The sequence below is a fragment of the Hoplias malabaricus genome, chromosome Y (assembly GCF_029633855.1).
Source record: "Hoplias malabaricus isolate fHopMal1 chromosome Y, fHopMal1.hap1, whole genome shotgun sequence".
Classification (NCBI taxonomy): Eukaryota; Metazoa; Chordata; class Actinopteri; order Characiformes; family Erythrinidae; genus Hoplias; species Hoplias malabaricus.
The window spans coordinates 13107257-13127873 of NC_089820.1; the positions used below are offsets into that span (position 1 = coordinate 13107257).

The window sequence follows — 20617 nt, forward strand, 5'->3', positions numbered from 1 at the left end:
GAGGAGAAATGAGAAAGTGATAGAGATCAGATGGAGAGAGAAAGAAAAATAACAGGTATGTGAATACAGTCCAAGAAATTATTTTGCTAAACACCTTTTGTTGAAAAATAACATTTTTTTAACAGACTGAATAAACTGCGGTGAGTGAATGGAGCGAGAACTCTCAGAACACACTGTCATTTTGTTTTTGTTCTCCTTTTCTCCTGTAAATGGCGTTGTGTATGGAGGGAGCAGTTAAAGAGTGTGTTTTGTCCCTGGAGAGTGTAAATGTTACAGACATAATCATAGCCCTTCAGTAACGTACATTTACTGTGACTCAATCTCTAAACGCCAAGTCTCTGTATGAGCCCAGCCTGCAGCTGCCCCACATTTCCAACCAACCTCAGCATTCCTCTGGAAAGTAGTCAAGTTCACTCAGACAATACGCCTGACTCACTGGAGACGTGCAGAGATGAACATATATCCTCACACTGTAGCCCTGAATAAAGTTTATTACCAACCAAACATCAAATACTTTCATTTGCATCAACCATTAAACATACAGTACCCTGCCCAAGTCATTAAGTAGCATCAGGGGAAAATATTAATTAAGCCATGTATACATTAATACATTCATTCATTAATTCATCTTCTATAACCACTTCATCTTGTTCAGTGTGTGTCTGGAGCCTACCTGGAATCATTGGGCACAAGGCAGGAACACAACCTGGACAGCACCAGTCTCAATCAGAGAGCACCACGCACTCACCCAGTCACTCACACACTCACACCTGTGGACAATTTCACACACTCACCCAGTCACTCACACTCACACCTGTGGACAATTTCACACACTCACCCAGTCACTCACACACACACTCACACCTGTGGACAATTTCACACATTCACCCAGTCACTCACACTCACACCTGTGGACAATTTCACACACTCACCCAGTCACTCACACTCACACCTGTGGACAATTTCACACACTCACCCAGTCACTCACACTCACACTCACACCTGTGGACAATTTCACACACTCACCCAGTCACTCACACTCACACCTGTGGACAATTTCACACACTCACCCAGTCACTCACACACACACTCACACCTGTGGACAATTTCACACACTCACCCAGTCACTCACACTCACACCTGTGGACAATTTCACACACTCACCCAGTCACTCACACTCACACCTGTGGACAATTTCACACACTCACCCAGTCACTCACACTCACACTCACACCTGTGGACAATTTCACACACTCACCCAGTCACTCACACTCACACCTGTGGACAATTTCACACACTCACCCAGCCACTCACACCTGTGGACAATTTCACACACTCACCCAGTCACTCACACTCACACCTGTGGAAAATTTCACACACTCACCCAGTCTCTCACACTCACACCTGTGGAAAATTTCACACACTCACCCAGTCACTCACACTCACACCTGTGGACAATTTCACACACTCACCCAGTCACTCACACTCACACCTGTGGACAATTTCACACACTCACCCAGTCACTCACACTCACACTCACACCTGTGGACAATTTCACACACTCACCCAGTCACTCACACTCACACCTGTGGACAATTTCACACACTCACCCAGTCACTCACACTCACACCTGTGGACAATTTCACACACTCACCCAGTCACTCACACTCACACCTGTGGACAATTTCACACACTCACCCAGTCACTCACACTCACACCTGTGGACAATTTCACACACTCACACCTGTGGACAATTTCACACATTCACCCAGTCACTCACACTCACACCTGTGGACAATTTCACACACTCACCCAGTCACTCACACTCACACCTGTGGACAATTTCACACACTCACCCAGTCTCTCACACTCATATCTGTGGAAAATTTCACACACTCACCCAGTCACTCACACTCACACCTGTGGACAATTTCACATACTCACCCAGTCACTCACACTCACACCTGTGGACAATTTCACACACTCACACAGTCACTCACACTCACACCTGTGGACAATCACACACACTCACCCAATCACATACACTCACACCTGTGGACAATTTCACACACTCACCCAGACGCTCACACTCACACCTGTAGACAATTTCTCACACACTCACCTAGTCAAACACACTCACACCTGTGGACAATTTCACACACTCACCCAGTCACTCACACTCACACCTGTGGACAATTTCACACACTCACCCAGTCACTCACACTCACACCTGTGGACAATTTCACACACTCACCCAGTCACTCACACTCACACCTGTGGACAATTTCACACACTCACCCAGTCACTCACACTCACACCTGTGGACAATTTCACACACTCACCCAGTCTCTCACACTCACACCTGTGGACCATTTCACACATTCACCCAGTCACTCACACTCACACCTGTGGACAATTTCACACACTCACCCAGTCACTCACACTCACACCTGTGGACAATTTCACACACTCACCCAGTCTCTCACACTCATATCTGTGGAAAATTTCACACACTCACCCAGTCACTCACACTCACACCTGTGGACAATTTCACATACTCACCCAGTCACTCACACTCACACCTGTGGACAATTTCACACACTCACACAGTCACTCACACTCACACCTGTGGACAATCACACACACTCACCCAATCACATACACTCACACCTGTGGACAATTTCACACACTCACCCAGACGCTCACACTCACACCTGTGGACAATTTCACACACTCACCCATTCTCTCACACCTGAGGACAATTTCACACACTCACCCAGTCACTCACACTCACACCTGTGGACAATTTCACACACTCACCCAGTCACTCACACTCACACCTGTGGACAATTTCACACACTCACCCAGTCACTCACACTCACACCTGTGGACAATTTCACACACTCACCCAGTCACTCACACTCACACCTGTGGACGATTTCACACACTCACCCAGTCTCTCACACTCACACCTGTGGACCATTTCACACATTCACCCAGTCACTCACACTCACACCTGTGGACAATTTCACACACTCACCCAGTCACTCACACTCACACCTGTGGACAATTTCACACACTCACCCAGTCTCTCACACTCATATCTGTGGAAAATTTCACACACTCACCCAGTCACTCACACTCACACCTGTGGACAATTTCACATACTCACCCAGTCACTCACACTCACACCTGTGGACAATTTCACACACTCACACAGTCACTCACACTCACACCTGTGGACAATCACACACACTCACCCAATCACATACACTCACACCTGTGGACAATTTCACACACTCACCCAGACGCTCACACTCACACCTGTGGACAATTTCACACACTCACCCATTCTCTCACACCTGAGGACAATTTCACACACTTACCCAGTCACTCACACTATCACCTATGGGCAATTTCACATACTCACCCAGTTACGCACACTCACACCTGTGTACATTTTCTCTTAGCCAGTCCATCTACCAACATGTGTTTTGTCAATCACTTGCTCACTGATTACCTCACTCGCTTGCTGACTGACTCACTCACTCTTACATTCCCTCATTCACTCACTGACTTGCCCTCTCACTCAATAACTAGCTGACTCACTGACCTCATCATTCATTCACTTTCACTCTTTTCCTCACTCAATGATTCACACATTCACTCACTCCCTCCTTTACTCACTCACATTTCTCCCTACTCAATCACTTGCTTATACACTGCCCTACTCACCCATTCACTCCTTCTCTCACTCCCTCCCTCCCTCCTTCACTAGAGTCCCTCACTCACTCATATTCTCACAGTCTCCCTCAACCACTCACTCATTCACTCACACAAACCTATCATTCAATATCTCACTCTCTCACACTCAATCAGCTAATCTGTGACTAAATCACTCACACCCTCCTTTATTAGAATTCATATTATATTATATTTTAAAGTCTATATATACAAATTTTTACTTTTCCAAATTTTTTGTGGGGTACTGTCAATGTTTGAAATTCTAGGTCCTGTCTCACTCACTAGGAATCCTGGCATATTCTTTTAGAATATCAGAGTAAATGCTATATTATTGAGTCCCCTACTTCAGTCATACATCATTATTGGTAAAGATGCTGATGCATGTTTCTGCTTAAGCCAATAAATGTTCAATTCCTACATGCCTTCCCACTCCCTGGCGTGTCCTAATAGTAATGCAGACTGCAGCAGGATGTTAATTGGAGTATGTCAAGCAGCCCTGCACCGCTAAATACATCTGAAAAGCTTGATCAACAACTGGTAGCTACACGATCCAGAGAGTGTACATCCAGAGCCTTATTTCCAGTTAATTGACAGCATACACAAACACATCGGTGCAGAACTGAGCTCATAATCAGACTAGTAATCAGCCTCATAATCAGACGAGGCGATGAGAGTGAGCGCTCGTCATATCTCTCCATCGAGGAGCTTTATTTACCATCTCCACTGCCAACCAAAACATTTTCAAAGAGAGAGACGAGCCGCATAAGTCGGCAAAGTGCCACAAAAACAGCAACATCTTCAACCATGCCAGACCTCTATCAGTCCTCTATGAATCCCCTATCCACATCTCACTGACTCTCAGAAATAATCAACACAGCCAGCAGCCAAATGTCTGCGTACACCTTCTCGCCACTTCTCAGTCATACATTCATTATCTATAACCACTTCATTATGTTCAGGATCATGTGGGTCTGAAGCCGATCCTGAATCATTGGGTGCCAGGCAGAAACACACCCTGAACAGAGCACTTTTTCACCTGGACCCTTCATGATTCACGTACCAACATGTGATTATGGATTGTGGTAGAAATCTTACTGGAGGAAACCCACGCAGACACAGTGAGAACACACAAATCTAGTCACAGGCAATCACCTGAGGGGGTGATTGAGCCCAAAACCCCACTGTGAGGCAGCAACACTACCTGTAACAACAACACAATCAAACATTCATTCATTCATTCATTCATTCATTCATTATCTGTAAGCGCTTATCCAGTTCAGAGTTGCGGTGGGTCTAGAGCCTACCTGGAATCATAGGGCGCAAGTCGGGAATACACCCTGTAGGGGGTGCCAGTCTTTCACAGGGCACAATCAAACATTTCTTACAAAATCAAGGGTATTTGTAAGAGTTGGCCCCACATTCTACACTTCTAGAATGGCTTCACATATGGAATTGTGAGGATTTGATGGCACTCAGCCACTACAATTTCAGTGAGGTCAGGCGCTGGTGGTGGATATTAGTTCTCAAACCCAAGAGCCACTTCAACTCATCCCATAATTAACTGTCCTCTACCATTCCAGAGAATGCAGTTCACCTAGGGCTTTGTACTGCCCTAGCCTGCAACTGGCACTGGGCATTTTGAGCTTAGGCTCATGTGCTGCTGCTTCAGGATTTCCCATTCTACTAGTAATTATTTTCTTATTAGAAATGCATGCAAAATACATCCAGGGAGAATGATGAAACACTACAGTGGGCATAGCATTAGCTCCATTATTTTGTAAACAATTATTCAGAGTGGATTAATGAGAAATGGATAATTGTAGAGAAACCTACAGATTTGGATTTCTTTCCAGTGGTTGTGTATTGAACCATGGTTTGCGATGTTTATTTGCCGTCCAAAAAAACCTGGACCTACACGTCTTCTTATGTGATTTTTTCCTAGTTCAATGGTTATAACGCTATAATAGTGGAAAAAAGGGGCTATTGTCCTTTCCAAAGGCCCTCATGTATATTTGCAGATTTTTTGCTGCAAAACACTTGTAAAACTGTGTCACAGGTCACGCTGCACTCAAGGCAAATTTGGAATTTGGAAAATTTAGGAAGACATTCCCAATCTTTGTACAATTTCCAATAAATATAATTGGTACTTGAAAAATATGTAATACATTACTTATGGATTTTCAAGTTAATTGCATGCAACCCAAATCGTAACCCAAACTCTAAACTTAACCCTAACCTAACTTTAATCCAAATATAAACCATTAACCTAAATCTTGGTTCATGTTATCACTAAAACTACATAAGTAGCAGAATTCCCCCATTTTAACATTTTGAAAATATTGTGTATTATGCAGGAATTAAAAAAATGTTGTTTATCAAACATTGTCAGAAGTTACATAATTGAAGCTGGCCACAGAGCACAAGAGTTTGTTTTTTTTTTTAACCTAAAACAACCCCATAATCTTTCTTTTAGTGCAATGATTTTTAAAGCTTAGGGGAGTAGGATATTCTCTTTCCATGGGACACCACAGGCGAGAAAACAAGCATAAAAACATCAAAATGTCTTTTATGGCTCGGCACGTTCCTGGATCACAGTGAAGTGAAAGAGGAAAAGACACTTTCATATGTGCGTTGGTGGAGAGAAAGAGAGAGAGAGAGAGAGAGAGAGAGAGAGAGAGAGAGAGAGAGAGAGAGAAAGAGAGAGAGAGAGAGAGAGAGAGAGAGAGAGAGAAATGCATTGAAACAGAAGTGGGAAATGAATCTCCTCCAGCTGAACACATACCCGCGGCACTCAGAGCTGCCGTGGACTTATCAGAGACCAATGTGCTGCCACATTGTGTTATGGTTAAGGTGAGGGTGGAGCAGTAAAACACAACAATGCCCAGAGCACTCAGTTTACACCAACCTAACAGATCACACAATACAGTCTCAGCCAGGGTTCTGTTAAAACATCTAATGTCTTAGCCTTTTACCTCACACATAGTCAAAACAGGCCAAGGCATTTGATAATGCATAATGCAATAAGCTGGGATGCCCTAGTCAAATGACTGGGTTTGCAGATATGTTACACTTTCTATATATATTCTATTCTATAGAAATAGAATTTTGTAAACTGCGAGGAGTTTGGTGTGTTCTCCCCTTGTCAGCGTGGGTTTCCTCCTGGTGCTCTGGTTTCCTCTCTTGGTCCAAAACACATGTTTGTAGGTGTACAGCTACTGTGTAATCAGGGTTTGGTCCTTGTTTTATATTCCTAGTATACACACACATACAGACACATACTGACCATGTGGTCATTTTAATCCAAAGTATTTTTAGCAGTGTCAGACCTTTGCAATAAATTGCAGTGTGCCAAAAGAGACCAATGTGTGAATATAAGAGTAAACACCGTCACCAGCTAACACCTGCCTCCTTCAGCCAGACAACAGCCAGTGCCCACTTTCACCACTACTTACATGTCTGTCTGTAAATATGTGTATAAGGTGAGAGAGAAACCTCATTTCATTTCTCCTGTGTGTCCTATATATATAGTGGAATTGACAATAAAAACCCTTGAATCCTTGAATACATTTATTACAAATTCAGTCCTTGTAACACATTCCAAAATATGTTTTACAACTGCTGCATTACCTTTCCTTTGATCAGCAACTAATAAAGGTTTAGGGTGGGTCCATTTTTAATGATTGTTTATCATTCATTTGTTGCACACATTTTCAGCTTGCCCAAGGATCCAACTATGCATTGCACGTAAACACAGGGTGATGTGCTAGTGGAGTGCCTCAACACATTTTTGCTTATAAAGAGACAGACATTTCTTGGATGGTGCTTTTATAACAAACCTAATTTTGGTGCATTTCATATCATTTGTATTTGTCCATTCTGAATTGTGGTGTTTTTTCATCAATTTCAGAATGACAAAAAACAATATATATATATATTTCTGTTTGTACTGCAAAGTGGACTTACAAATCACTGCTTTGTATATTTATTTTAGTGTTCCAATTTTCTTAAAAATGTATTTTGCATCAGTACTGTTGTTACTCACTGCAGCAGTTACAAGCTACACTGGAAGCACAGGATAAGAGGTGAAATCTCATTTGCATAGCAGGCCAGAAGTGCCTCAGACTCTTAATCACAGGCGTTGGGTCTTAATGAGCAGTTAGACGCATCATTCTGAGGAGCTCTCAGTGACCCTGGCCTGTGTGTGGTATGACTGGCTGGACTTTTCTGACCCTCCACACAGTAAGAGCACCACACACTAAAGTCAATGAAATGGTCAGATGGAGTCTTTGCTCATGAAAATGTAACTTTATATTAGGAAGAAATTTTAAAAGGACAGGCCAACCAAAGATAAAATTGTATGGCTGCATCTGCTGTAAAAGACTTACACACCTCCTACAATGATGAAAAAAGTATCTAGTGTCAGAACTTTCATTTTGATGATTAGGAAAACACTTTTCTGATGATGTAGCTTTAAGGTGAACAGGATTTTCAAAAACTACAGCGACATGGGCTGGCTACCTTGTTTTATTTTTCCCTATAGACTGAAAGTTAACATCATTGTTAGGAAGCAGAATATCACGTCAGAACTTAGTTTCCTTTGCATTGACTAGGCTAGAGGTCAGGATTTATTACTCATTAGAGAAATTACCTGTAGACCACTCAATTTGTGTGACATTTCATAATATCACATCATGCCCATATTAGGAATTCCAGGTCTAATGTGGATCTCAAAACAGGAGAAATGAGGGATTTTTAAATAACCACTGCTGCTGCACACTGTAAACAAAGTGATTCCAAATGCAATATGTTTTATTCTATACACTTACATGACTCACATAACAAAACATTTAGCATATAACCACATAGCACATGAATGTCAGTGTGTGTTAATGTAACAAGATTTTTCTCCAAGTAATTTTGGACCTTTTTTTTTGGTCAATTGTTTTAAATATTTTAAAAACCAGATGATGTTCCCAGTTAGTGTAAAGCTAAACCTAGAGGATACAAACACAACAATAATGTGGCGGTTGTGAAATTCTTAAAAAGGGAAATCCTTTTTTTTATTCTAGGTTAAGGCTTAATCTGGGTCTTGGAAATTGGCCCTAAGGGTTTAAACTAAGAGTAAAAAAAGTCTTGGCCTATTTCACATTTAAATTTCAAATGGTTTGACTGTGGAACACAAAGGACAGTATAATGAGAGTGACCGTTTAAATCATATCCTTTTTTTTTCAGTTTTAATGGTCCTCAGCAAAGAAATTAATTGGAATAACCAAATTAGCAGCCAGAACTCCATAAAAGAGCCTGGTTAAATGTGTGAGTGTGTGTTTAGCCCTGCATGTGATTATGTTTAAATAGAATAAGATAGAATAGATTTAAAAACAAATAATACATTAAAATAGATAGAATAAATAGAATAATAAATAAAATAAATAGAATTAAAGACAAAATCCTACCTTTATATAAAATGAGGAACACATTTTAATCAATTAAAATGTTTTTATTACTCTTTATTAATTTCTTAATTAAAAAGCTCCATCCAATTTTTAGACAAGTTCGAGTGATAAATATCCTCACTAATGTTGTACAGGTTGAATGCCTTTAATTCCTCACAGAAATGTTTCAGCCATTAGTCAAAAAACCTTCCAGTGAAAGTGAAGACTGTTAGGAGGGGGACAAAATATGTCTTAATGCACTTCATTTCAGATGAAATACTGAATGAGCAGTTGTCTGCCATATAGTGATACAGCTCATCCAACAATATTTCATAGTAAAATTATATCTACACCTGTGTTTTAGTGGGATATATTCCTGATTTTAGAACTGCTGAATACTGACTAGTGACATATTAATATGATCTGTTCCAAAAAACCAAAACCATTCATTCATCATAATTGTCCACCTACCTGCCTGCTTGTAACACCCCAGATATAGTAAAGAGTCCAAAATCGGTGATGACCACTTTGCCATTGTCATAGAAGACGTTTTTAGATTTCATGTCTTTGTGAAGGATGCCTTTGGCATGCAGGTAGCCCATGCCCTGCACACAAACAAAAACATGAAATGTTGTTAATAAAATTCCATTGGAGTCACTCCACACTGATGGTGGATACAGAAGCTCATGCTACTTTTCCTTTGATAAATCTATAAAACCCAAAGCTCCATGCAAATGACTTCAGCTGCTTTTTCTCAGCATGCACTGAACCATATTTCTGAAAATTCCAGGGATACTGCAAAGGTACGAATATTGGAATCAAAGGGAAAATCAGCTTCTACCTAGAGGGCCTTTACCAGTGTAGATATGGAGTGAGTGGAACCATACCTTCACCATCTCCTGTGCTATTTGTCTGGTCTTGTTGACATCCAGGATAACTTTAGCATCTCGTATTACTGTGTAAAGCGTCCTCCCTTTACACAGACTGCAACAGACAATAAAAACAAGTTAAAATCAGTGGTAAACATTTTTATCCTTGCATTCCATCCATAGCACAAGATCAAAAGTCTACCGTGTGAATTGAAAGGCAGTTTTGCCAGCATTTCTCAAAGGATGCTTATCAACATCACAGCTGTAGGCATATGAATGTAACGCCAACGTTGGCTGCAAGGCACTGGGGGTGGCATTCAGATGAGAGCCACTAAAATTTCAAATGTGTCTACAGAACATATAGGCAAGAGAAGAGTAGACTTCACACTGGCTTAGCATCCAAGGACTCAAGCTAAAGTTCTTTATAAAGTGGTCATATTCTTAACTCTTAAAACATGAGTGGGCATCAGAGTTTACTCTAGGGCTTAGAGGAGTATAAACATTTTGTCACCAATATGATTTTGAAACTAACTGTATCAGCAGATACACATGTGGACAAAATTGTTGGTACCCCTCAATTAATGAAAGAAAAACCCGCAATGGTCACAGAAATATCTTGAATCTGACAAAAGTAATAATAAATAAATATTCTATGAAAATGAACAAATGAAAATCTGACATTGAATTTGAACCATGGTTCAACAGGATTATTTTAAAAAGTAAATTCTTTAAACAGGCCTGGACAAAAATTATGGTGCCCCTGAAAATAATGTGACCAAAATTACATGTTAAATCAAGGTGTGTCCACTAATTAGCATCACAGATGTCTACAATCTTGTAATCAATCAGTGGGCCTATATATAAGGCTACAGGTAGTCACTGTGCTGTTTGGTGACATGGTGTGTACCACACTCAACATGGACCAGAGGAAGCGAAGGAAAGAGTTGTCTCAGGAGATTAGAAAGAAAATTATAAACATGTTAAAAGGAAAGGTTATACGACCATCTCCAAGCAGCTTGATATTCCTGTGACACACATTATTGAGAAATTTAAGATCGATGGGACTGTAGCCAACCTCCCTGGACGTGGCCGCAGGAGGAAAATTGATGACGAATCAAAGAGACGGATAATACGAATGGTAACACAAGAGCCCACAAAAAATTCAAAAGAGATTAAAGGTGAACTTCAAGCTCAAGGAACATCAGTGTCAGATCGCACCAGCCAAAGTTGACTTCATGGTAGACGACCAAGGAGGACACCAAATCATAAAAAAGCCAGACTGGAATTTGCCAAACTACATGATGACAAGCCACAAAGCTTTTGGGCGAATGTCCTATGGACAGATGACACAAAAGTGGAATCTTTTGCCAAGGCACATCAGCTCTATGTTCACAGACAGAAAAATGAAGCTATCAAGAAAAGAACACTCTCCCTACTGTGAAACATGGAGGAGGCTCTGTTGTGTTCTGGGGCTGCTTTGCTGCACAAGGTGACTTGAATCCATGCAGGTTACAATGAAATCTCAAGACTATCAAGGGATTCTAGACAGAAATGTGCTGCCCAGTGTCAGAAATCTTGGTCTCAGTTGCAGGTCATGGGTCTTGCAACAGTATAATGACCCAAAACACAGCTAAAAACACCCAAGAATGGCTAAGAGGAAAACATTGGACTATTCTGAAGTAGCCTTCTATGAGCCCTGATCTAAATCCTATTGAGCATCTTTGGAAGGAGCTGAAACATGCCGTCTGGCAAAGGCAACCTTCAAACCCAAGACAACTGGAGCAGTTTGCTCATGAGGAGTGGGCCTGCTGAGAGGTGCAGAAGTCTCATTGACAGTTGAAGGAATCCTTGGATGGCAGTAATTGCCTCAAAATGTTGTGCAACCAAATATTAAGTTAGGGGTACCATAATTTCTGTCCAGGCTTTATTATTATATTCTGTTCATGACTTTATTTTTTGAAATAGTTCTGTTGAAGCATGGTTGAAAACCAATGTCTGACATTAACTGATTTATTTTCATAGCATTTTTATTTATTATTACTTTTGTCAGATTCAATTTATTTCAGTGACCATTGTCGGTTTTTCTTTCATTAACCGAGGGGTACCAACAATGTTGTCCACATGTGTATAATTATATACTAACTAAATAATTAGGGGACAAAATTCAATACAGATTAGGCAAAATCTCTTTTCAGTTAATGTTACACTTACACTTCACAAAACTTAAAGCTTGCTACTTGAGAAGCATATACACAGTGCTGGGTTTAGAGGGGTAATACGATTGGGCAGTGGTGCATTGTCCTACTAAATGTAACCCATACTGTGTGACAGGGCTTAACAGTAAAATCTATGGTCAAAATTAGAACAATAGTATACAGTGGATAATTGACTCATTTATAACTCTAAATGGTCAAATTAATCATTATAAATCACACTTTAGTGAAACTCTGTGTCAAGTACAGTATGAAACAATTCATAATATACTGTAAATATTAAAGCCTTCATAAGTGATTTACAGGTTTATGTCAGATGTTATGAAGAGATTATGCTGATATCGTGTAGACTTGAAAACACTCTGCCTTAAAACATCAGCACATGAATATACACCAAACCACACCCATAAGAGTCAATGGGTTAGACTCTTTATAATATATTGAATAACCAATGCATTACACCCTAAATGTATGTCATGAAAGCTTGTGGCATCATGTTAGATACATTGTGTAAATGTGGATCATGAGATTGCATTGCAACATTGCACAAAAGTTTTTAAAGAATCCCAATTGGATGCTGTAACTCTTATTAGACATTTAACATGACTTTGTCTATGGTTACTAGCTATTTATTCATTCATTCACTCATTATCTCTAACCACTTATCCAGTTCAGGGTCACGGTGGGTTCAGAGCCTACCTGGAATCATTGGGCGCAAGGGGGGAATACACCCTGGAGGGGGTGCTAGTCCTTCACAGGGCAACACAGACACATATTCACTCACACACTCACACTTTTGAGTCACCAATCCACCTACCAACATGTGTTTTTGGACTGTGGGAGGAAACCGGAGCACCCGGAGGAAACCCACGCGGACACGGGGAGAACACACCAACTCCTCACAGACCCCGGAGCGGGAATCGAACCCACAAGCTCCAGGCCCCTGGAGCTGTGTGACTGCGACACTACCTGCTGCGCCACCGTGCCGCCCTACTAGCTATTTAACATACTTTAATTCTATTTTGATAGATTTTTGGTCTAACCAGAGCATAAAATTGAAGCGTAAACTGTCCTGTACCTAATGTTATTTCTGTAGTTCTATTCATTAAAAGAGCAAAAAAAAAAAAAAAAAAGCTTGATACTGGCCAACAACCAGTAATGTGAATGAAAAGGAAAAATCATTCCAAAACCCAGCCATGAATCAAATCCAATGCTAAACTAAAAGTAAACTTCAGAGAACATCAGAGAAACAACATAAAAGTAGAATCTGGGAAGAGTGTGATAGATTATAAACTCTTAAAAATCTTCAAGAACAGAACATATTTATTAGCTTGTTTATGGAACACTGCTCCCTCTTAGCCATTTGCTCTGGCAGGTCATATTTGAATGTGGAGGATGTGAAAAAAGATAGATAAACATCCTGCTGATGTTGTTCATTAACCTATTTACTTTCTCCTAAGGTCAGTCTACTACTGTGTGAGAATGTAGGCAAATCACTTCTGCACTATGTTCTGTAGTCGAGCTAGTCCTGTCAGCACAAATCAGTCTAAACAACAGCTGTCCTGTAACTTCTCTTCTCTGTATTATTATGTTCGATGTGGAAGTGCAGCTTGTTTGCTTTTTCGATGAAAGGCCAGGAGATTATTCCATGAGTGGGGCACAATATGAAAACCAATCAATAAACAGTCAGTTGTGGCAACACAACGACAAACAATCAATATTTATGTTCCTTTGCAAGGTTAGAACTAGTAATTTATTTTTTTTATGACTGAGTCCATTTCTCTCAATTCCAGCTCAATTTGGCCCATTCAGGACCGCAGCTCCTGGTTAAGTGCTTTAAATTGAACAATTACAACTTTTGACCTCTTGTTTCAGGTACAGTGAAAACTGCTCTCACTGTAATATGACAAAACAAAGATTTGTAAAGCAATTTGTTTTAATTTGCTACAGTTCCACAGTTACAGTCATGAAGCTATTAGCTGCTGTTTTAAAGCACTTCAGCTTCCATTGAGCGGTCTTTGATCTGACCAGGTCACTACGGGAAAATCAGTGCTCTGTGCGATTTGGAACACTGTATAAACCTGTGTGTTGCCAAAAACAATACGGACAAACACAAAGTTTCTACTCAGCACGTTACTATGAAGAAAACACATTTAAAAAGTCACAGGTGTCAACAGTAATTAAATATTTATGTTGTGATTTTATATGAATTATTTGCCTCTCATAATTAAGTCTAGATACAAACCTACATGTAAAATAATAAATAGTAAATAGCAATTACATGTAAATTACTGGTATCAAAGTTAATGTTTTATTAAAAGTTAAAGTTAATGCAATACAGTAATTAAAGCATATGTACATCAAAGTGCTCTGCTTTCATGGAATGTTCTGTCTTCAGATGCATATCAAAGCAAATAATTGCAATATGATGAACAACTAACTATACTAATTAATTGAGTGCAATTAATTTAATTATTTATGAATTTGAATCATGTGACAACTAATAGCCCGAGCCTCCCAACACACATCTATGAGTTAACAGTTAAGAAAGAGGTCAGGTTATCAGAGAAGTTTGAGGTTGCTGTTGATATTTGTATACACCGTTACCCTTTTCACACTGACAGTACTGTTGTTTACTGTCAGAAAGCCTGGGAGCAAAGAACTTTACCCGACTTTAGAACACACCAAAGTGCCAAGCTCTGCTTCTGGAGTATAAAGCAAAGAAAACTAAAACTCTGACAAAAGAAAACATTTTATAATAAAACTTTAAAAGCCCAAGTTCTAAAGTTCACCCTTTTGGGCCTAAACAAAAGATTCATTGGTAGCATGCTACTGCAGGAAATTGCCCATAAAACTATATAACTCTTGAGCCAGAAAAGGTTGTATGCAGAACTACAAAGGTTCATTCCATCAAGCACCTTCATAACAGCTTCCAATGTGAAAATGACTAAAGCAGCCTGTATGATAACTGACATTTTTCTAGAACAAGCCTTTATATGATTATGTACTTTTGGTTTGGTTTGTCTGTTTGGTTTGTCTTTTGCTTTTCTCTGTGTCCATTTCTTGCCAGTGACAATTTATTTTGTGTGCACAGTCTATATGCATCTCTTTACACTGGATATTACATAGTTCCTATATCTCAATCACAACCATATGAGACTTCCAATGTTAATTATGTTACAGATGAAGGTAATGGCAGGGTTAGGAGTCTTATCCAAGGACTCGTATTGTTATTGCATAATGCTCATTTCCGAACTGAGATTCTAGCTCAGTCTGTGAAGTTGCCCATTGTTTGGACAGCAATTATATGCAGTGTTAACAAACTATAAATGTAGGCATTTAAACAGCACTAAAATCAAAGCATGCATGAACACTGGATGTTTGGAGTAAAGATGATGTCATTGGAAGGCTGCATTTTAATTGGCTACATGTCTAACTGACCTGGTGATGATGGCGAGGTGTGGGGGGCTCATGCAGACCCCCATGAACAGGACCACATTCTCGTGCCGTGTATTCCTGTATGCCATCACCTCCCTCTTGAAGGCTTTTAGCTGGTCCTCATTGTCACGCTCGATGTCAATGAGGCGAATGGTCACCTCTCCGTGCCAGCGACCGTGATAAACCTGCCCAAAACGGCCCTTCCCAATCAGCTCCCCAATTTCCAGCTGCTCGAAGGGAATGTCCCACTCCTGCAGGAAGATGCTGGTCTGACTGGCCTTCCGTGGAAAGTTCCTCGCAGACAGTAGAGATAGGTTCATTTCCTCAAACTCATCAGCAGAGTCCCCAGCTTCATTCCCCTCCTCGTTCTAACACACACGCACACACACACACACACACACACACAACATTATGAATCCAGTTTTATAAATGCAAAGTACAGTCACATATGAAAGTCTGGACAAGATACACACATATGATATGATAAGTATTAGCTTCCTTGCTACATACACCTATCAGCCATAACATTAAAACCACCAGACCAGGATTAGTATGGGCACAGTTTCAACCCAACCAATACACCACAAGATGTGATGCAAACCTTTTGTGTTCTGAAATCTTTTGCATCGTAACCAGCATTAACGTTTAGTTTATATTAACCACTGTATACCAGGAACACTATTTTTGGAACTATAATTTGCTCAGATCCTTACACTTCCTCATTTTTCCTGCTCCCAGTACATTCCTTTTACACATGACATGTCAGTGGGTTTAATATTTTGACTGATTTGGTATATATAATCTAAACCAAAAAATGCTCATAGACAGTATTATACCTTCAAAACATATGTACAATATCTGCTTTAAGAAGTACCATAAAAGATCTACTGTATGTGAGAGGTGAGTTTTTTAGTCATGTGTACTCCAGCAACATCATGACTCACATCTGAAGTAGGTTCCACTTCAATCTGGAGCAGGGGATTGCCTTTGTTACTGTTAGAGCAAACAGAGAGAGGGAAATCAGTTATAGCACTGAACAGATGCAACACTTCAAAGATGTTTTCATCAAAGGATAAGATTTTATCATGACACTCTTTGCGAAGAGTTTGATTTTGAACTCATAAATGCTAGTAGTTTTAATCTCAGACGCAGGTCAGTGATTTAGATCAGTTGTGAGACCCGTTGCGTCACATGATCGTGAGTAAATGTAAGGGCTTTTTGGGAAAGGGGATCAATATTGTATAACCTTTTGGCCAGTCATTAGCTCTGCACTGGAGGCGGGGGACTGATGGCTCATAATGACTCACTTCTTGTCCATGGCTCTTAATGTGAGTTTTAAAGGAGCAATGCATTCTTCCTGCAGCCTGTGGAGACGAGGCCTTGTGGATAATGACCACACACCCGGCCAAGCAGAGTGCTAGTCATTAACCCCCAGCCCCTTGCTTCCAGGGCCGGGGACCTCCGGGGCCTCACCAGTCAACAGGGTTTTTTTGCTGCTAATTAAATCAAAGGAGCATGCGCTTGTTGTGTCTGTAACGAAGCATGCATTTCATCACAAATCCTAGCTGCTCTGCTTTCATCCAGAAAATTACTTACCTTACTTAAATAATTCCTTGCTGCTTACTTAAAGGTGCAATAAATCATTTTTACCATTAAAAATGAAGAAACATTTATGAAAGTGATGATTTTTATTTTAAAACTTTTTTCTACATAGCTCAATTACCATAAGATAAAGAATCTGATTGATTCTTTCTTAATTAACCTGTTTATGCTTGCTGTCCCCATGTTTGAAATATGTCTTGTGAGTCTCTGATACATCCAGTCCATTAGAAGGCAGTATAATCAAAGAAGCGATGGATAATTCAAGAAGCCAAATTTGAGGATCAAATTTAGAAAAGATTTGTGTATGAAAATAACCTACCCAGAGTATTGTGTAAGGACAGGGCATTGGTTTCTACCCCTTTCCAAAGGTTACATAGTGCTGTCTCTGCAGTTCTGAGCCTGGAGTAATAAAAACATCCTCTATTCTCCCTATTGCATGTCAGTAAATCATCACTATGATTTTGGAGCTTTAATTTTATAGTTAAAATGCAACTTTGTGTTGCTATAAACATAATACAAAAGCGGTGTTACAAAAGATTCTTCAAGTGATGCCATAGAGGAACCACTTTTGCTAATATGCTTAAAATGGTAAAGAACCTTACCAGAGAGTGATGGATTTTTAAACCTTTTATGGAACCAAAAGTGGTTATTCTATAGCATCGCTCAAAAAACCTTTTGTAGCACCTTTATTTTTAAGAGTGTACATGTGATCATTTAATAACAAAGCACAAATCAGATGCCTGAAAAACCAATCACTTTTAAATATATAAAGCTATCAATTCCTTGAAAACAAGAGATGCATCCCTACTTCGCCTTAAGCTTGGCCTGGCCATTTATGCCCTGGTTAAACATCTATTCTGTGTGGCATTGACAAGTCAAACTGGATTGTGACAAAGATGTCTTATTGAGTAAAATGGGGCATAAGGCTAATCAAATTGAATAGAAACTGAGCTTGACTGAGTCCACATTTGGCATTCAAATACATTTGTGTATAGTGGCATTCATTTGAATTCCATTAATGCAAGGAGACATTGACTTTTATGGGCCCTTGACTTTCCTGCAACACTCTCGTGTCCGGCTGGCATCATCACTGTAGCGTGAAGTGAAGGGCCTTGTGTCTTCTTTCACGTCTCCGTTTTAGTGCCGGAAATATTTTTGCTCCAATAATTCGGTTATTTAAAACGGTCCGTGCCCTCCATAAATAGACACTAGCAGCGATGTAAGTGTCTGTCATGGCTCTGTGTGCACTGAGACCAGCTCTTAAACTGGACACACTACCACAGATCAGGGGCCTGTATATTTTCACACGGTGTTTCAGACACGTTTGGTTTATTTACTACTCTGCATGCATTAACAGTATGGAAGCTGCATGTACACTGAAATAACACACACACACACTCACTTACCCAGGCTCTGACAGCACAGGATGTAGGATAACCTGAGGAGCTCTAGTGGGAACTTCTGGGGCCACATCTATAAAGATATTTAGATACACATAGACAGAATTAAGTAATTTAAGATTCATTCATTCATACATTTTCTGTAACCACTTTTCCAGTTCAGGGTTATTTTGGGTCCAGAGCCTACCCAGAATCACTGGGTGCAGATAAGATAACAGATAAGAAAGATTTTCAGTGCTCATGCGGATGTTTAATCGAGCAAAGCAAGACTGTCTTTCCACCAGCAGCAAGACTTCCATCACTAAATGTTCATTGAAAAGCCTTTCTGTCACTGAGGGTCTCCCACTGAGCATACACTGCAAATGCCCACTCATGAGCCTTTGTATGTTTAGAAGGACCAGTACACTGGCCTTTACAGCGTCCATCATTAGAGAGCACATCCGTGCCGGCTCAGAAATAGGGGGTGGGAGGTGGCACAGTATTGCACCACAGAGAAAAGATAACAAAAATTGCATCAAAAGAATTGTCCTTGGCCTGCTACAATGCATTATGGGTAGGGGTAATGTCCAATTATAACACACTTACCAGGGAAGATGAACTGCTGCTTGTATTTGTAGTAATGAGATGCTGAGAGAAAGAGAGACAGAGAAAAGAAAGAGCAGGTTGGCTTCTTTTTTCCAAGTCCTTCAAAGGGAATTCCACTGATTATTTCTTTTTATTATTTCTACACAGTTCAATGGTTATGTTGTAAACAAAGCCATTCAGAGTGGTTTGATGTGCAAATGAAAGTGGGAATTGTTCACAGTAGTGACAGGAACCAGACGTCTGAAGTGTTTAATATCCAGAAAGCTGTTACATGACTGGGTTAAAGATACATCACCTGATGCATGAGCAACAAGACCTTCAAAGCTGAGTACATGTATTCCTAAAAAGAGAACTCCAGATATTCCTAGCATTATATTTTCTAATATTTCTATTTTGATACATTATAATTCACAGTCAGAAATATTTAGGCTGATGTTTTCACACAGGTTAGCCAGAAATGTATGCATGCAACATCCAGAGATTTGAGAGCAGCGTGGCCTGAGACACAGTTTTACAATAGTTTTGAGATGAATTTTAGCAAAAATTGTGCAAAGATAAATGCTGGCTTTTGGAAAGTATCCATGTTTCCACTACTATAGCATTATAAGCATTGAAATACAAACCGGATTCCAAAAAAGTTGGGACACTAAACAAATTGTGAACAAAAACTGAATGCAATGATGTGGAGATAGCAAATGTCAATATTTTATTTGTAATAGAACATAGATGACAGATCAAACGTTTAATCTGAGTAAATGTAACATTTTAAAGGAAAAATATGTTGATTCACAATTTCACAGTGTCAACAAATTCCAAAAAAGTTGGGACAAGTAGCAATAAGTGGCTGGAAAAAGGAAATTGAGCATATAACGAACAGCTGGAAGACCAATTAACACTAATTACGTCAATTGACAACATGATTGGGTACAAAAAGAGCTTCTCAGAGTGTCAGTGTCTCTCTGAAGCCAAGATGGTAAGAGGATCACCAGTTCCACCATTGTTGCACAGAAAGATAGTGCAGCAATACCAGAATGGTGTTACCCAGCGTAAAATAGCAAAGACTTTTTAAGTCTTTTTAAGTTAACATCATCAACCATGCATAACATCATCAAAAGATTCAGAAAATCTGGAACAATTGCTGTGCGTAAGGGTCAAGGCCGTAAAACTCTACTGGATGCTCGTGATCTCCGGGCCCTTAAACGTCACTGCACCTCAAACAGGAATGTCAGTGTCAAGGAAATAACAGAATGGGCTCAGGAATACTTCCAGAAAGCATTGTCAGTGACACAATCCACCGTGCCATCCGCCGTTGCCAGCTGAAACTCTACAGTGCA

General features: G+C 40.1%; 1 protein-coding gene across 2 annotated transcripts in view; it reads right to left on the reverse strand.

Moving 5' to 3' along the window:
* Positions 1–20617, reverse strand: part of LOC136678957 (kinase suppressor of Ras 2-like) — a 125995-nt gene that overhangs the window by 17453 nt on the left and 87925 nt on the right. For both annotated transcript variants that reach the window (XM_066657165.1, XM_066657164.1), the window contains exons 13-18: positions 19284–19325; positions 18705–18771; positions 16641–16689; positions 15700–16064; positions 10064–10160; positions 9648–9781 (exon numbers count right to left, since the gene is read on the reverse strand). In XM_066657165.1, coding sequence (XP_066513262.1) covers positions 9648–9781; positions 10064–10160; positions 15700–16064; positions 16641–16689; positions 18705–18771; positions 19284–19325 — 754 coding nt within the window. The remainder of the gene's footprint in view (positions 1–9647; positions 9782–10063; positions 10161–15699; positions 16065–16640; positions 16690–18704; positions 18772–19283; positions 19326–20617) is intronic.